Source organism: Hypanus sabinus, chromosome 7 (genome assembly GCF_030144855.1).
Source record: "Hypanus sabinus isolate sHypSab1 chromosome 7, sHypSab1.hap1, whole genome shotgun sequence".
Lineage (NCBI taxonomy): Eukaryota > Metazoa > Chordata > Chondrichthyes > Myliobatiformes > Dasyatidae > Hypanus > Hypanus sabinus.
This window is the reverse complement of record NC_082712.1, coordinates 2,823,931-2,841,680: the sequence shown is the minus strand read 5'-3', so window position 1 is coordinate 2,841,680 and position 17,750 is coordinate 2,823,931. Positions and strand designations below refer to the sequence as shown.

Below are 17,750 nucleotides of genomic sequence, written 5' to 3'. Positions count from 1 at the left end.
TCAGGAGAGGGAAGGGGAAGAGTCAGGTACTAGAAAGTACTCCTGTGGCTGTACCCCTTGACAATAAATACTCCTGTTTGAGCACTGTTGGGGGGGGGGGAAACAGCGTGCCTGGGGGAAGCTACAGTGGCCGTGCCTCTGGCACAGAGTCCAACCCTGTGGGTCAGAAGGGTAGGGGAAGGAAGAGGAAGGCAGAAGTGATAGGGGACTCTATAGTCAGGGGTTCAGACAGGCGATTCTGTGGACGCAGGAAAGAAGCTCGAAGGGTAGTTTGCCTCCCAGGTGCCGGGGTCTGGGATGTTTCGGATCGTGTCTAAGATGTCCTGCGGTGGGAGGGAGAACAGCCAGAGGTCATGGTACATATTGGTACCAATGACATAGATAAGAAAAGTGTAGAAGTCCTGAAACAAGACCACAGGGAGTTAGGAAGGAAGTTGAGAAGCAGGACCACAAAGGCAGTAATATTGGGATTACTGCCTGTGCCATGTGACAGTGAGTATAGGAATAGAATGAGGTGGAGGATAAATGCATGGCTGAGGGATTAGAGCAGGGGTCAGGGATTCAGATTTCTGGAAAATTGGGACCTCTTTTGGGGCAGGTGTGACCTGCACAAAAAGGACAGATTGCACTTGAATCCCAGGGGGGCCAATATCCCAGCGGGGAGGTTTGCTAAGGTTACTGGGGAGAGTTTCAACTAGAATTGTTGGGGGTTGGGAACCGAACTGAAGAGACTGTGGAAAAGGCGGTTGACTCACAAATAGAGAAAGCTTGGAGACAGTGTGTGAGGGAGGATAGGCAGGTGATAGAGAAGGGATACACTCAGATGAACGGATTGAAATGTGTCTATTTTAACACAAGGAGTATTGTGAACAAAGCAAATGAGAGAGTGTGGATCAGTACTTGGAGCTATGATGTGGTGGCCATTATAGAGACTTGGATGTCTCATGGACAGGAATGGCTACTTCAAGTGCCCGGTTTTAGATGTTTCAGAATGGACAGGGAGGGAGGCAAAAGAGGTGGGGGCATGGTACTGCTGATCAAAGAGTGTCACTGCTGCAGTAAAGGAGGACGTCATGGAGAGATTGTCTACAGAGTCTCTGCGGGAAGAGGTTAGGAACAAGAAGGGGTCAATAACTTTACTGGGTATTTTTTATAGGCCGCCCAATAGTAACAGGGATATCGAGGAGCAGATAGGGAAACTGATCATGGAAAGGTGTAATTATAACAGAGTTGTTGTGATGGAAGATTTTAATGGGTTGGAGTTTGTTAGGTGTGTTCAGGAAGGTTTCTTGACACAATATGTAGATAAGCCTACAAGAGGAGAGGCTGTACTTAATTTGATATTAGGAAATGAACCTGGTCAAGTGTCAGATCTCTCAGTGGGAGAGCATTTTGGAGATAGTGATCAGAATCCTATCTCCTTTATAATAGCATTGGAGAGAGATGGGAACAGACAAGTTAGAAAAGCATTTAATTGACATAAGGGGAATTATGAGGCTATTAGGAAGGAAACTGGAAGCTTAACTTGGGAACAGATGTTCTCAGGGAAAAGTACAGAAGAAATATGGCAAATGTTCAGGGGATATTTGTGGAGTTCTGCATAGGTACATTCCAATGAGTCAGGGAAGTTATGGTAGGGTACTGGAACCGTGGTGTACAAAGGCTGTAAGAAATCTAATCAAGAAGAAAAGAAAAGCTTACAAAATGTTCAGAGAGCTAGGTAATGTTAGAGATCTAGAAGATTATAAGGCTAGCAGGAAAGAGCTTAAGAAGGAAATTAGGAGAGCCAGAAGGGGCCATGAAAAGGCCTTGGTGGGCAGGATTAAGGAAAACCGCAAGGCATTCTACAAGTATGTGAAGAGCAAGAGGATAAGACGTGAAAGAGTAGGACCTATCAAATGTGACAGTGGGAAAGTGTGAATGGCACCGGAGGAAATAGCAGAGGTACTTAAAGAAAAATTTACTTCAGTATTCACTATGGAAAAGTAATTTGGTGATTGTAGTGATGACTTACAGTGGACTGAAAAACTTAAGCATGTAGATATTAAGAAAGAGGATGTGCTGGAGCTTTTGGAAAGCTTCAAGTTGGATAAGTCACCGGGACCGGATGCGATGTACCACAGGCTACTGTGGGAAGTGAAAGAGGAGATTGCTGAGCCTCTGGCATTGATCTTTGAACCATCAATGGGGATGGGACAGGTTCCGGAGGATTGGAGGGTTGCGGATGTTGTTCCCTTATTCAAGAAATGGAGTAGAGATAGCCCAGGAAATTATAGACCAGTGAGTCTTACTTCAGTGGTTGGTAAGTTGATGGAGAGGATTCTGAGAGGCAGGATTTATGAACATTTGGAGAGGTATAATATGATTAGGAATAGTCAGCATGGCTTTGTCAAGGGCAGGTCATGCCTTACAAGCCTGATTGAATTTTTTGAGCATGTGACTAAACACATTGATGAAGGAAGCACAGTAGATGGAATGTATATGGATTTCAGCAAGGCATTTGATAAGGTACCCCATCAAAGGATTATTGAGAAGGTAAGGAGGCATGGGATCGAAGGGGACATTGCTTTTGGACCCAGAACTGGCTTGCCCACAGAAGGCAAAGGGTGGTTGTAGACAGGTCATATTCTGCATGGAGGTTGGTGACCAGTGGTATGCATCAGGGATCTGTTCTGGGACCCTTACTCTTTGCGATTTTTATAAATGACCTAGATGAGGAAGTGTGCGGAAGATGGGTTAGTAAGTTTGCTGATGACAAAGGTTGGGAGTGTTGTGGATAGTGTGGAGGGCTGTCAGAAGTTACAGCGGGACATTGATAGGATGCAAAACTGGGCTGAGAAGTGGCAGATGGAGTTCAACCCAGATAAGTGTGATGTTGTTCAGCTTGAATTCAGTTTACATTCGACGAAGAAGAGACTTTCTAAAATATTTCCCAATGTTGACAAGTATTGTGATAGATGTAAAACTGAGATAGCTACACAGACACAAATGTTCTGCTCATGTTCTGTATGAAAACAGTTTTGGAAGTCAGTCTTTTCAACAATTTCTGAAGCACTCAGAATCAACTTACAACCTAATAAATTGACTGTGCTTTTTGGAATAATTCCTCAAAATATTCACAGTATTTCTGTGTCCGACCAACATGTTACTGCGTTTGTTACATTGATAGCTAGGAGGGCCATCTTGTTGAAATGGAAGGATATATCAGCTCCTACTTTGTCACAATGGTTCTCTCAAGTGATGCTGTGTCTCAGTTTGGAGAAAATTAGAAGTCGAACCTTTGAACCTTTATTTGATTTTGAGAAGAGATGGTGGGACATTGATAGGATGCAAAACGGGGCTGAGAAATGGCAGATGAAGTTCAAACCAGATAAGTGTGAGGTGGTTCATTTTGGTAGGTCAAGTATGATGGCAGAATATAGTATTAATGGTAAGACTCTTGGTAGTGTGGAGGATCAAAGGGATATTGGGGTCTGAGTCCATAGGACACACAAAGCTGCTATGCAGGTTGACTGTGGTTAAGAAGGCATATGGTGGATTGGCCTTCATCAATCGTGAGATTGAGTTTAAGAGCCGGAGATAATATTGCTGCTCTATAGGACCCTGGTCAAACCCCACTTGGAGTACTGTGCTCAGTTCTGGTCACCTCACTACAGGAAGGATGTGGAAGCCATAGAAAGGGTGCAGAGGAGATTTACAGGGATGTTGCCTGGATTGGGGAGCATGCCTTATGAGAATAGGTTGAGTGAACCCGGCCTTTTCTCCTTGGAGCGAAGAGGATGAGAGGTGACCTGATAGAGGTGTATAAGATTATGAGAGGCATTGATTGTGTGGATAGTCAAAGGCTTTTTCCCAGGGCTGAAATAGTTGCCACAAGAGGACACAGGTTTAAGGTGCTGGGGAGTAGGTACAGAAGAGATGTCAGGGGTAAGTTTTTTTATGCAGAGAGTGGTGAGTGCATGGAATGGGCTGCCGGCAACAGTGGTGGAGGTGGATACGAAAGGGTCTTTTAAGAGACTTTTGGATAGGTACATGGAGCTTGGTAAAATAGGGGGCTATAGGTAAGCCTAGTAATTTCTAAGGCAGTGACATGTTCAGCACAACTTTGTGGGCCGAAGGGCCTGTATTGTGCTGTAGGTTTTCTATGTTTCTGTGTTTCTAGAGATAAATTCCCTGGCCCTGATGGAATGCATCCCAGGGAACTGAAAGAAATAAGAGGTTACAGTAGAGGCTTTGGTGATAATTTAGCAAAACTTTCTGAACTCTGGGCAGATCTAGGTGGATTGGAAGAAGGTGAAAGTCATGCCACTGTTCAAAGAAGGATGTAGGCAAAAGGCAGGTAACTATAGGCCAGGTAGTTTAACATCTGTAGTTGGGAAAATGCTTGAAGCTGTCATTAAAGAAGAAATAGTAAGGCATCTGGAAAGAAATGGATCCGTCAGGCAGACACAGCATGGATTCAGCAAAGGCAGGTCCTGTTTGACAAGCTTACTGGAGTTCTTTGAGGATATAATGAGCGCAGTGGATAGAGGGGAACAGATGGGTGTTATTTACCGGTACTTGGATTTCCAGAAGGCATTCTATAAGGTGCCGTAGAAAAGACTTATCCATAAAGTAAGGATGCATAGAGTTGGGGGTGATATATTAGCATGGATGGACGAAAGCAGAGAGTTGAGATACATGGGTGCTACTCTGGTTGGCAATCAGCGGTGAGCGGCGTGCCGCAGGGGTCGGTGCTGGGCCCTCGACAGGTGGCGCAGATGATTCATGGGTGGGTCGGGTGACGGTTGATGAATGTGTTGGGGACTGTGAGGAGGATGGTTGTGTCAGCTGGGTGATAGATGGTTGGGGAGGGTGACAGGTGGGGTGAATGATGCATAGGTGGGTGATGAATGGGGAGTGTGAGGATGACAAATGTGTCGGGTAGGTTTTGGGTGGGGATTGTGACAGTTGGGGAGGGTGACAGATGATGAATCTGTCACATGGGTGACCGGTAGGGACAGTGATGGGCGGGGAGGATGACGGATGAATGTGTCGGGTGGGTGAGATACAGTGAAGGATGGGTGAGAGAAGTGGGGTTGAGGGATGAGGCTGCCCCTATTCGAGTGCAGTGTGCTCACCTACCCAACACAGAGCTCTCTGTACTCAGCCACCTTGGTGACCAGGTCGAGGATATGTGTCACCACCTCCTGGCACAGGCGGTAATGTTTGCGGTATCGTCGTTCAGCCCTCTCCACCATTAGCTGCTCATGCACTTCCCGTTCCTGCTCCATTCTCTCTCCCTGCTCCGCTCTCTCCTGCCTCGCCAGGATCTGCAGGCAGTCAGACAGAAAGACACATCAGCGAGGGGGAGAAGCAAGCAAAGGAGGGTGGTCACTGGAGGTGGGTGAGGAAGAGGTTGTGGTTGTGGCAACCATCACCAGCGGGAAACTCTCAGCAGGTCAGGCAGCATCTCTGGAGAGGAACTGTCCATACCTTCCATCCTACTAGACTCTCAGCAGCAACATGGTCATCAGACATCTGTGGAGAGGAAGCCGGTGATCCCAGGGCAGCAACAACTGGTGCCGATGTGGGGGTTGGGGAGGAGTGCATGAAAGGGGCCAAAGAGAAAAGGTGATTCAAGGTCCCTTTGTTTGACCCACTCACCCCCACCCTCTCTCCAATGAAAACTGACTTTCCCAGTTCTGACAAGGAGTCCTAGAATGGAAACTCTCCCCACAGGTGCTGCCTGACGTGCTGAGTGTTTGCTGTGTTCTCTGTTACATTATATGCAGTTTGCAGTCCCTGGAGAGAGATCCTTTTCTCATCCCCTCCTCCCCACCCCAATGTGTATGAGGCCACAGCCCATTAGACCTGGCCTGGCAGCCTGCCTGCAAGATGGCTGCTGACAGGGAACTGTCTGGTGCTTCAAGGATGAGGTTATCCAACGTACTTCCTCTTGGTCCAGTGACTGCTGGAACTCCTTCAGCCGCTGCTCCTCATACTGCTTCTCGCGGAAGATGCGGTTCTGTCTCATGACCTGCTTCTCGTGGCGAGCTTGCATGAGCTGCACAGTGACCCGGCGCTCCTGCAGAGACTGTCGCATCAGCCTGTTGACCAGTTCCTCCTCCTGGTACACCTCCTGGTGGCAGAGCACAGGGTCAGGGCAGCAATGTACACCCTGTCCCACACACTCCCATTCCATCCCGTGCCACCCCAGGGTGCTCAGCTTACCCAGCTCACCCTGTCCCACCCACTCCCATTCCATCCCGCACCACCCCAGGGTGCTCAGCTTACCCAGCTCAGCCCTGTCCCACCCACTCCCATTCCACCCCGCACCACCCCAGGGTGCTCAGCTTACCCAGCTCACCCTGTCCCACCCACTCCCATTCCACTTCGCACCACCCCAGGGTGCTCAGCTTACCCAGCTCACCCTGTCCCACAACCCCCACACTATCACACTCCCATTGATTCTTCTACTCCCCCATCTAGCCTACCCAATCCCAACCACTCCCTACCCTCTCATTCTTTTACCACCACCTCCTCCTCCCACACAAATCCATCCTTTCTTCACCCCCTCATTGGCCAGTTCCCCTTCCCTTTGCCCTTGTTCTGCCCCATATTCTAGTGGTCACTCCTCCCACCTCCTGGGCCTCATGTGCCTCGAACAGCTCCAACATGACTCTGCGGCGCCGCTTCTCGCGTTCCCTCCGAGCCCGTCTGTCCTCCTTCAGTCGACTGCGGACATTCTCGATGAAGCTTTGTCCCTCCTCCACTCTGGTGCAGGGGCTACTGAGCAGGGGGTCAGCTCTGGCCAGCAGAATCAGGCTGCTGTGCATCAATGGGATCTGTTACTCAACATGCCATACCTCTTGCAATGGCCTAGCATCCCTCTCCCCCACAGCCCACACCACCCAGCTGCTTAGGCATTTGTCCACGTCTGTAATATTTCACATCTGCCAGTACCATTACTTCTGGGGCTTGTAACCTCTCCCATTCCCCTGCACCAGCTACAGCAACCTCTACCCACTGGCAATTATTTCATCTGATTCACCACCTTCCTGCCACTGGAAACCATTTCCTTATTGTTTTGTTCAAGCCTTTTTAGTATATAAAGGATAAAAGATAGTCAAGGATAGATACAGGACCAATACAAAATGCCGTTGGAGATATTGCAATGAGAAATGCAGAGATGGCAGAGGAGCTGAATGTGTCTTTTGCATTAGTCTTCACAGTGGAAGACATCTGTAGTATACCAGACATTCAAAAGTGTCAGAGAAGTGAAGTATGTGCAGTGAAAATTACGGCTGTGAAGGTGCTCAGGAAGCTTGATGGTCTGAGGGTGGATAAATCTCCTGGACCTGATGGAATGCCCCCTCGGGTTCTGAAGGAAGTAAAAGGAGAGACTGGGGAGGTATTAACAATAATCTTTCAAGAATCGATAGATTCTGGCATTGTGCTAGATGACTAGAAAATTGCAAATGTTACTCTGCTATTTAAGAAGGGTGGGAGGCAGCAGAAAGGAAACTATAGACCTGTTAGCCATCAGTGGTTGGGAAGTTGTTGGAATCAATTGTTAGGGATGAGATTATGGATTTCTGGAGGCAAATGACAAGACAGGCAAAAGCCAACATGTTTTCCTGAAAGGAAAATCCTGCCTGACAAACCTACTGCAATTTTTTGAGGAAATTACAAACAGTTTAGACAAAGGAGATGTAGTAGATATGGTGTACTTGGATTTTCAGAAGGCCTTTGACAAGGTGTGGCACATGAGGCTGCTTAGCAAGGTAAGAGCCCATGGAATTACAGGGAAGTTACTAACATGGGTGGAGCATTGGCTGGTCGGCAGAAAACAGAAAGTAGGAATAAAGGGATCCTATTCTGGCTGGCTGCCGGTTACTAGTGGAGTTCCACAGGAATCGGTTTTGGGACCGCCGCTTTTTACAATATACAGTCCGCCCTCCTTATCCGCGAGGGACCCCTCGTAGATACCAAAATTCACAGATGCTCAAGTCCCTTATTTAACCTGTCTCAGTGCAGTGGACTTAGGACCTGGCGGCAGAACTCTAAATCCACACTGTTTCTGTTCACAAAAATAATCATGATCACGATTGAAAATAAAGTGGAAATAATAAAGCGATCGGAAAGAGGTGAATTGCCACCAGCCATTGGAAAAGCAATAGGCTACGTCGGTCAATGATTGGAACAATTTTAAAGGATAAGGTGAGAAAGGCTCTGCCCCAATGAAAGTTACAATTACTACTAAGCAACACAGTGGTTTAATTATTGGGTTTTTAATCCTCCACATCAACCCAGCACGGTGGAGAGCGCACTCGGGAGTGATCTGTCACTGGATCAAACTCGGCAACTTCCGTTCCCAAGCCTGGCGCTGAAACATACGTTCTTAAGTGTTTTATGTGCATGGAAAGGTAAGATATATACTAAGACAAACATTTAACTACCTGACGCTAAATAATACCGGATGTACCTGTTCCGACTTACTTAGTAAGAGAACTTCTGATATTTTTCGATCCCGATCCACGATAACCCACGCACATCCTCCCGTATACTTTAAATCACATCTAGATTACTTATACTGTAATACCTATTACTGTCATGGTCCAGTCCTAAGTCCGCATTCCGGTTCACATTCCGGTCCGCAGACTCCGGGTCCTCCGACTGTCCCTTGTTTCGGTTGGGCTCAAGCATTTGCACCTGATGTTCATCTTTTTGGCTGGGAATAGAAGTGGCTCTGGGATTGAGTGTAGTTGTGGGGATCACCCTGTCAGTTTCCGCTTGGAGTAACCCACTGGTGAAAGGCGAGTTCTTTCAGTGAGTTATGGATTTAGTTGATCCGTAGCCCACCAAGGTTACTGGCCGCCTCGAGTCTTGAAGCCACCCCAGACTGAGCTGCCTTCCTGTCCCTCGCCTCTGACAGGTAAGCCAGGCTGATTGCTGTTACCCTGCAGTTGGTACTGTCCCTCCCTGTTCCTAGCCTCCGTCGGGTTGTGTCCCGCTCCCTGCCCAGGAGGCCAGCTCCAGAGAATCCAAGACTCTAGCCTCGAGCTACCCATGCCTTCAAGCACTCCAAGTCCTCCAGGGACCCACGTCTCCAAGATCCCCAAGAACCCAGGACTCTAGCCTCGTTGTACCCAAGCCTCCACGAACTGCGACCTGTCCCGTCCTTTAGTTTTGTCCCGCCCTGTTCCTAGTACTTCAGTGTCTGTGTCCTACATTTGGGTCCAGTCTCAACACCCCCCATATGACAAATACAATGTAAATGCTATGTAAAATAGTTGTTATACTGCATTGTTTCGGGAATAATGACAAGAAAAAATTCTGTATGTGCTCGAACAACAAGTGCTGGAAGAGCACTTCCAGGTATTCGCGGTTGGTTGAATTCGCGCATGCAGAATTAGCGGATAAGGAAGGCCAACTGTATGTCAACGATTTGGACTATGGTATTAATGGATTTGTGGCTAAACTTGCCAATGATACAAAGATAGGTGGAAGAATGGGTAGTGTTGAGGAAACAGAGAGCCTGCAGAGACTTAGATAGTTTAGGGGAATGGGCAAAGAAGTGGCAAATGAAATACAGTGTTGGAAAGTGTTTGGTTATGCACTTCGGTGGAAGAAATAAACGGGCAAACTATCATTTAGATGGGGAGAGAATTCAAAAAGCAGAGATGCAAAGGGACTTGGGAGTCCTTGTGCAAGATACCCTAAAGATTAACCTCCAGGTTAAGTTGGTTGTGAAGAAAGCGAATGCAATGTTGGCATTCATTTCTAGACGTATAGAATATAAGAGCAGGGATGTGATGTTGAAGCTCATGTGAGACCATACTTGGAGTATTGTGGGCAGTTTTGGGCTCCTTATTTTACAAAGTAGAAAGGATATAGTGACGTTGGAGAGGGTTCAGAGAAGATTCACGAGAATGATTCCAGGAATGAAAGGGTTACCGTATGTGGAACGTCTGGCAGCTCTTGGGCTGTATTCCCTGGAATTCAGGAGAATGGTGGGGGGGGGGGGGTGGAATCTCATAGAAACATTCCAAATGTTAAAAGGCCTGAACAGATTAGACATGCAAATTTATTTCCCGTGGTAGGGGATTCTAGGACAATAGGACATGACTTCAGGATTGAAGGACGTCCATTTAGAACTGAGATGTGGAGAAATTTCTTTAGTCAGAGGATGGTACATCTGTGGAATTTGTTGCCATGAGTGGCTGTGGAGGCCAAGTCGTTGAACGTATTAAGGCAGAGATAGATAGGTTCTTGATTAGCCGGGGCATCAAAGGGTATGGGGAGAAAGCAGGAGAGTGGGAATGACTGGAAGAATTGGATCAGCCCACAATTGAATGGCGGAGCAGACTTGATGGGCCAAATGGCTTACTTCTGCTCCTATATCTTATGGTCTTATGGCCCATCGTTTCCATGTTTGGCTGAAAAAAGTTGTCCAGCATAATCCCACCTTTCTGTACCAGGTCAGTTCTCCTGTTCGCTGTGGCACTGTGAGCATGCATCCACATACTACTTTAAATCTGATTATGGTTTCTGATTTATTCAGTCAGTAAGTTCCAGATCCTTACCATCACAACTGGTGTGAAAACGGGACCTCTAATGTAGAGCACTGGCCTGATTTTTCAACTTCTGCAACTGAAATTGGTTGCCCTAAGCCTGACCTTAGTTTCCAAAATGAATAGCTGAAGTTGTTTTCAGGTTCTGTTGCATTAATATAAGTGATGAGGCAGATTGGCGATTGATATAATGAGGTAGTCAGGGTCAAAGGTTGTAAAGAACTAAGTGAACTCCATTCTGGGGTTGAGGTAGCTCCAAACTTGTGATGGAAATCAGTTGTCGCTTCATAAGTCATTGATAACTGTGATAATAGTTGTTTCCCATGGTAGGGGATTCTAGGACAAGAGGGCACGACTTCAGACATCCATTTAGAACTGAGATGTGGAGAGACTACTTTAGTCAGAGGGTGGTAAATATGTGGAACTTGTTGTCACAAGCAGCTGTGGAGGCCAAATCATTGGGAGTTCTTAAGGCAGAGATAGATAGGTTCTTGATTAGCCAGGGCATCAAAGGGCATGGGGTGAAAGCAGGGGAGTGGGGATGACTGGAAGAATTGGATCAGCCTACAATTCAATGGCAGAGCAGACTCGATGGGCCGAATGGCCTACTTCTGCTCGTATATTTTATGGAACTGCAAACATTTTTGTCAATCACCTTTAAGATTCATTGCTGCTAACACATCAAGCTACTCTAGTCCCACTCTGAGATCATTCGCAGGGATTCCAGGTGAATCTGTCTGTCAGAGAGGCTCAGTGTCGGCATTTGTCCAACAGACTGTCCCAGACATCCAGTTTCTTTGTCCAACACTCTTATCTCCAACAGTGAAGCAGGATATGCCATTTTCTCACTGCTACCATCAAGGAGGTTGTACAGGAGCCTGAAGACTCAAATGTTTCAGAAACAGTTCTTCCTCTCCATCATCAGATTTCTGAATAGATAAATGAACCCATGTACACTACCTCACTACTTTTTTTTGCTAACTTTTTAAACTACTAATTTAACTTTTGTATCCATTTCTTACTGTAATTTATAGTTTTTTAAAATTAGGTATTGCAATGTTCTGCTGCCATAAAGCAACAGATTTCACAACATATGCCAGTGATATTGAACCTGATTCTGAAGCATGTAGGTCTGTCAGATGCCATTGTGTCTGGATCAGGGACCACCGGGTGAAGGGTGTGTGAACCTTCACTGGACCATGCCAGGCTGATGCTGCCTTAAGCGTGTGGGCCCCCTGGCTCAAATCAACGTGTACAAACAAGCTGGAGGAACTCAGCAGGTCGGGCAGCATCTGTTGAGATTTCGGGCCGAGACCCTTCGTCTTTCAACGGATGCTGCCCGACCTGCTGAGTTCCCCCAGCTTGTTTGTACATGTTGACTTGACCACAGCATCTGCAGTGTACTTTGTGTTTATTGTCTCTGGCTCTCTCTATAGGTAGTGTCTATGACCATGCCAGGATGGACAGTCGTGAATCTGATATTGTTACTGTTTCACAGCATCAGAGAACCAGGTTCAATCTTGACCTCCTGCGGTCTTGTGGAGTTTGCACATTGTCCTTGTGACCATGTAGGCTTCAGCTCTAGCACCTTCCCACATCCCAAATGGGCAAGTTAATTAACTGCATAATCCTGGTGCTCGTGGAAATAAATTTGGGAATGAGATTGTTGGGATTTGAGATCCAATGTACCCTCAGTGGGTCAAATGGCCTTCATGTGTATTGACTGGTTGCACCAAATCCCTTGAACAGAAAATTTGACAAAAAGTACGGCACAACCATCATGGGTAAAGCCATCCCCACCAGTGAGCACATCAACACAAAGTGTTGTCACTGGAAAGCAGCATCGATCATCAGGATCCCCCACCAAACCGGACGTGCTCTCTTCTCGCTGCAGCCACCAGGAAGAAGCTACAGAAGCCTCATGACTCACCACCAGGTTCAGGAACAGCTATTACCCCTCAACCATCAGGCTCCTGAACCAGAGGGGATAACTTCACTTGCTCCATTACTGAGCTGTTCCCATAAGCTTTGAACACATTTTCAAAGTCTCTTCATCTCATGTTCTCGATATTTATAGCTTATATACATTATTTATCATTATTTCTTTATTTCTGTATTTGCACAGTTTGATGTCTTTTGCACAGTGGTTGAACGCCATCCTTCTATTACGGCTATTATTCTTATATGGACTTATTCAGTATGCCCACACGAAAATGAATTTCAGGGATGTATATGGTACTTTGATAATAAATTTACTTTGAAATTTGAAGGAAACGAATATGTTTGTTTCTATGTGTCCATGTCTGGAATGATCGGTAGGACAGCGTCTCCCACCATTTGCTGGGTGAGCAGCTGAGTTTGCTGATTCTCTCAGTTCTGGAACTTACCCCTCACTCTCCTCTTCACCTGCAGCAGGTGTCAGCTTCTTCAGTATCTTTTCAAATTCTGTAATTTCGCTTTTGAACATCTGAAATCATACAGCACAGTGAGTGCACAGGTACCAAGCTCAGTCCCACATCCCTCCACTAACTGGAGTTATACCTATACCTCAACATCTGACCCTCCCTCCATTACAGACCCCATACTCACTGGCCAACTTGGACAGTCCTGCGCCCACCCCACTTCACATGATCCTACCTATCCACCCTGACTACCTTCCCTTCACATTCAATGGCAAGTCCTCAGCATCAGTTTCCTGGTGTTGTCACGGACAGAAACTCAGTTAGAACAGGCACAGAAATGCTGTGGATACAACAGTAGGTCAGAGGCTGGTAATCCAAAGTGAGTGATTAATCCCCTGATAACCCAAGGTCTTTCCACCATTTACAAAGCACGAGCCAGGAGAGAGATGGAATTTTTGACACATTTTGGGATGGAAACTAAATCCCAGCTTGGCACCAATAGTCACAGCCTGAGGGTACAGGCTCCTAAACACCAACAACAACTTGAAAGACAACACAAACTTTTGGCCTTCACTTACTTAACAAAAAATCCAAAACCTCTGTCCCATAGTTCTGATGCACCTCTTGGTCCCCAAGTGCTTCATATACAATATTATTGCCCATCCTAATTTCACCTGTCATGTAACACACACAAAATGGAACGTTCCACCAGCATTTTGTGTGTGTTGCTTGAATTTCCAGCATCTGCAGATTTCCTCGTGTTTGCGTTCCCCTGTCATGTGGACTCCCTCCACCCTCTTTCCCCTAGCTCTCTATTCGTGTTCCCAACCCCTATCACCATAGCTCTCTATTCATGGTCACTACCCCATCACCCTAGCCCTCTATTCCTGTTCCCTACCCCATCACCCTAGCTCTCTATTCCTGTTCCCTACCCCATCACCCTACCCCCCATCACCCTAGCTCTCTATTCCTGTTCCCTACCCCATCACCCAGGCCCTCTATTCATGTTCCCTACCCCATCACCCTAGCCCTCTATTCCTGTTCCCTACCCCATCACCCTAGCCCTCTATTCATGTTCCCTACCCCATCACCCTAGCCCTCTATTCCTGTTCCCTACCCCATCACCCTAGCCCTCTATTCCTGTTCCCTACCCCATCACCCTAGCCCTCTATTCATGTTCCCTACCCCATCACCCTAGCCCTCTATTCCTGTTCCCTACCCCATCACCCTAGCTCTCTATTCCTGTTCCCTACCCCATCACCCTAGCTCTCTATTCCTGTTCCCTACCCCATCACCCTAGCCCTCTATTCCTGTTCCCTACCCCATCACCCTAGCCCTCTATTCATGTTCCCTACCCCATCACCCTAGCCCTCTATTCCTGTTCCCTACCCCATCACCCTAGCCCTCTATTCATGTTCCCTACCCCATCACCCTAGCCCTCTGTTCCTGTTCCCTACCCCATCACCCTAGCCCTCTATTCATGTTCCCTACCCCATCACCCTAGCCCTCTATTCCTGTTCCCTACCCCATCACCCTAGCCCTCTATTCCTGTTCCCTACCCCATCACCCTAGCCCTCTATTCATGTTCCCTACCCCATCACCCTAGCCCTCTATTCCTGTTCCCTACCCCATCACCCTAGCTCTCTATTCCTGTTCCTTACCCCATCACCTTAGCTCTCTATTCCTGTTCCCTACCCCATCACCCTAGCTCTCTATTCCTGTTCCCTGCCCCATCACCCTAGCCCTCTATTCCTGTTCCCTACCCCATCACCCTAGCCCTCTATTCCTGTTCCCTACCCCCATCACCCTAGCTCTCTATTCCTGTTCCCTACCCCATCACCCTAGCCCTCTATTTGTGTTCCCTACCCCATCACCCTAGCCCTCTATTCCTGTTCCCTACCCCATCACCCTAGCTCTCTATTCGTGTTCCCTACCCCATCACCCTAGCCCTCTATTTGTGTTCCCTACCCCCATCACCCTAGCCCTCTATTCCTGTTCCCTACCCCCATCACCCGAGCTCTCTATTCCTGTTCCCTACCCCATCACCCTAGCCCTCTATTCCTGTTCCCTACCCCATCACCCTAGCCCTCTATTCCTGTTCCCTACCCCTATCACCCTAGCTCTCTATTCCTGTTCCCTACCCCCATCACCCTAGCTCTCTATTCCTGTTCCCTACCCCATCACCCTAGCCCTCTATTCCTGTTCCCTACCCCATCACCCTAGCCCTCTATTCCTGTTCCCTACCCCCATCACCCTAGCCCTCTATTCATGTTCCCTACCCCATCACCCTAGCCCTCTATTCCTGTTCCCTACCCCATCACCCTAGCTCTCTATTCCTGTTCCCTACCCCTATCACCCTAGCTCTCTATTCCTGTTCCCTACCCCATCACCCTCGCTCTCTATTCCTGTTCCCTACCCCATCACCCTAGCTCTCTATTCGTGTTCCCTACCCCATCACCCTAGCTCTCTATTCCTGTTCCCTACCCCCATCACCCTAGCCCTCTATTCGTGTTCCCTACCCCATCACCCTAGCTCTCTATTCGTGTTCCCTACCCCATCACCCTAGCTCTCTATTCGTGTTCCCTACCCACATCACCCTAGCTCTCTATTCCTGTTCCCTACCCCCATCACCCTAGCCCTGTATTCCTGTTCCCTACCCCCATCACCCTAGCTCTCTATTCGTGTTCCCTACCCCATCACCCTAGCTCTCTATTCGTGTTCCCTACCCACATCACCCTAGCTCTCTATTCCTGTTCCCTACCCCCATCACCCTAGCCCTCTATTCGTGTTCCCTACCCCATCACCCTAGCCCTCTATTCATGTTCCCTACCCCATCACCCTAGCTCTCTATTCCTGTTCCCTACCCCTATCACCCTAGCTCTCTATTCCTGTTCCCTACCCCATCACCCTAGCCCTCTATTCCTGTTCCCTACCCCATCACCCTAGCCCTCTATTCCTGTTCCCTACCCCAACACCCTAGCCCTCTATTCCTGTTCCCTACCCCATCACCCTAGCTCTCTATTCCTGTTCCCTACCCCCCTAGCTCTCTATTTGTGTTCCCTACTCCCATCACCCTAGCTCTCTATTTGTGTTCCCTACCCCATCACCAGAGCTCTCTATTTGTGTTCACTACCCCATCACCCTAGCTCTCTATTCCTGTTCCCTACCCCCATCACCCTAGCTCTCTATTCGTGTTCACTACCCTAACCCTAACCCTACCCCATCACACTAACCCTCTGACCTTCAACTATTATCCTGCAAACAGCTGTTTTCAAAGGCTTCTCCCTCATGTAAATATAGTAATAAAACTGAAATGCTGCAGACACCTAGCAAGTCAGGCAGCATCTGTGGGAATTGTTGTTTCAGGTCAACAACTTGCATCAGTTTTATTGCAACAATATCCTACCTCAGCTTCTTGCTTTCTCAGCTCTTGCTTGCGTTTCAAGATGGTGTTCTCCATTTCTCGTGGCATCTTTTTGGAAACAGGGATGATTGATCCCTGCACTTTTTCCACCAACTCTTTATTCTGCCTCTTTGCTTTATGCAGCTGAAACAAGCAGAGTAAGAGAAGGTTTATCAGGGGAGTGAACAGGAACACTGCAGCTTGTATGAGAGTGACAATGCTTTAAAATCTGCTAATCTCTCACACCCTATTTGTTGATCTTTTCCCCACTCCCATTTGTTTCCCTCTTGTTCACCATTCAATTCCTGCCACTCCCAGTCTTCCCCAACCTAGCCTTGTACCATTGTTAATGCCTGCTCTAAGCCAGTCCCTTCACTAACCCAGCCTTGTATCATTGTTAACGCCTACTCTAATCCAGTCCCTTCATTAATCCAGCCTTGTATCATTGTTAATGCCTGCCACTCCCAGTCCCTTCACTCACCCAGCCTGGTACCATTGTTAATGCCTGCTCTAATCCAGTCCCTTCACTAACCCAGCCCTGTATCATTGTTAATGCCTGCCACTCCCAGTCCCTTCACTAACCCAGCCCTGTATCATTGTTAATGCCTGCCACTCCCAGTCCCTTCACTAACCCAGCCCTGTATCATTGTTAATGCCTGCCACTCCCAGTCCCTTCACTAACCCAGCCCTGTATCATTGTTAATGCCTGCCACTCCCAGTCCCTTCACTAACCCAGCCCTGTATCATTGTTAATGCCTGCCACTCCCAGTCCCTTCACTAACACAGCCTGGTACCATTGTTAATGCCTGCTCTAATCCAGTCCCTTCACTAACCCAGCCCTGTATCATTGTTAATGCCTGCCACTCCCAGTCCCTTCACTAACCCAGCCCTGTATCATTGTTAATGCCTGCCACTCCCAGTCCCTTCACTAACCCAGCCCTGTATCATTGTTAATGCCTGCCACTCCCAGTCCCTTCACTAACCCAGCCTGGTACCATTGTTAATGCCTGCTCTAATCCAGTCCCTTCACTAACCCAGCCCTGTATCATTGTTAATGCCTGCCACTCCCAGTCCCTTCACTAACCCAGCCCTGTATCATTGTTAATGCCTGCCACTCCCAGTCCCTTCACTAACCCAGCCCTGTATCATTGTTAATGCCTGCCACTCCCAGTCCCTTCACTAACCCAGCCTGGTACCATTGTTAATGCCTGCCACTCCCAGTCCCTTCACTAACCCAGCCTGGTACCATTGTTAATGCCTGCTCTAATCCAGTCCCTTCACTAACCCAGCCTGGTACCATTGTTAATGCCTGCCACTCCCAGTCCCTTCACTAACCCAGCCTGGTACCATTGTTAATGCCTGCCACTCCCAGTCCCTTCACTAACCCAG

General features: G+C 47.8%; 1 protein-coding gene across 3 annotated transcripts in view; it reads right to left on the bottom strand.

Annotated features, from left to right (window-relative positions):
- The window catches only part of LOC132396498 (sperm flagellar protein 2-like), a 147,102-nt gene that overhangs the window by 76,923 nt on the left and 52,429 nt on the right, over positions 1 to 17,750 (bottom strand). For 2 of the 3 annotated variants that reach the window (XM_059974058.1, XM_059974057.1), the window contains exons 5-9: positions 16,365 to 16,505; positions 12,944 to 13,023; positions 6,624 to 6,810; positions 5,933 to 6,121; positions 5,125 to 5,312 (exon numbers count right to left, since the gene is read on the bottom strand). In XM_059974058.1, the coding sequence (XP_059830041.1) occupies positions 5,125 to 5,312; positions 5,933 to 6,121; positions 6,624 to 6,810; positions 12,944 to 13,023; positions 16,365 to 16,505 (785 nt within the window). The remainder of the gene's footprint in view (positions 1 to 5,124; positions 5,313 to 5,932; positions 6,122 to 6,623; positions 6,811 to 12,943; positions 13,024 to 16,364; positions 16,506 to 17,750) is intronic. The other variant, XM_059974059.1, reaches the window with a different exon arrangement.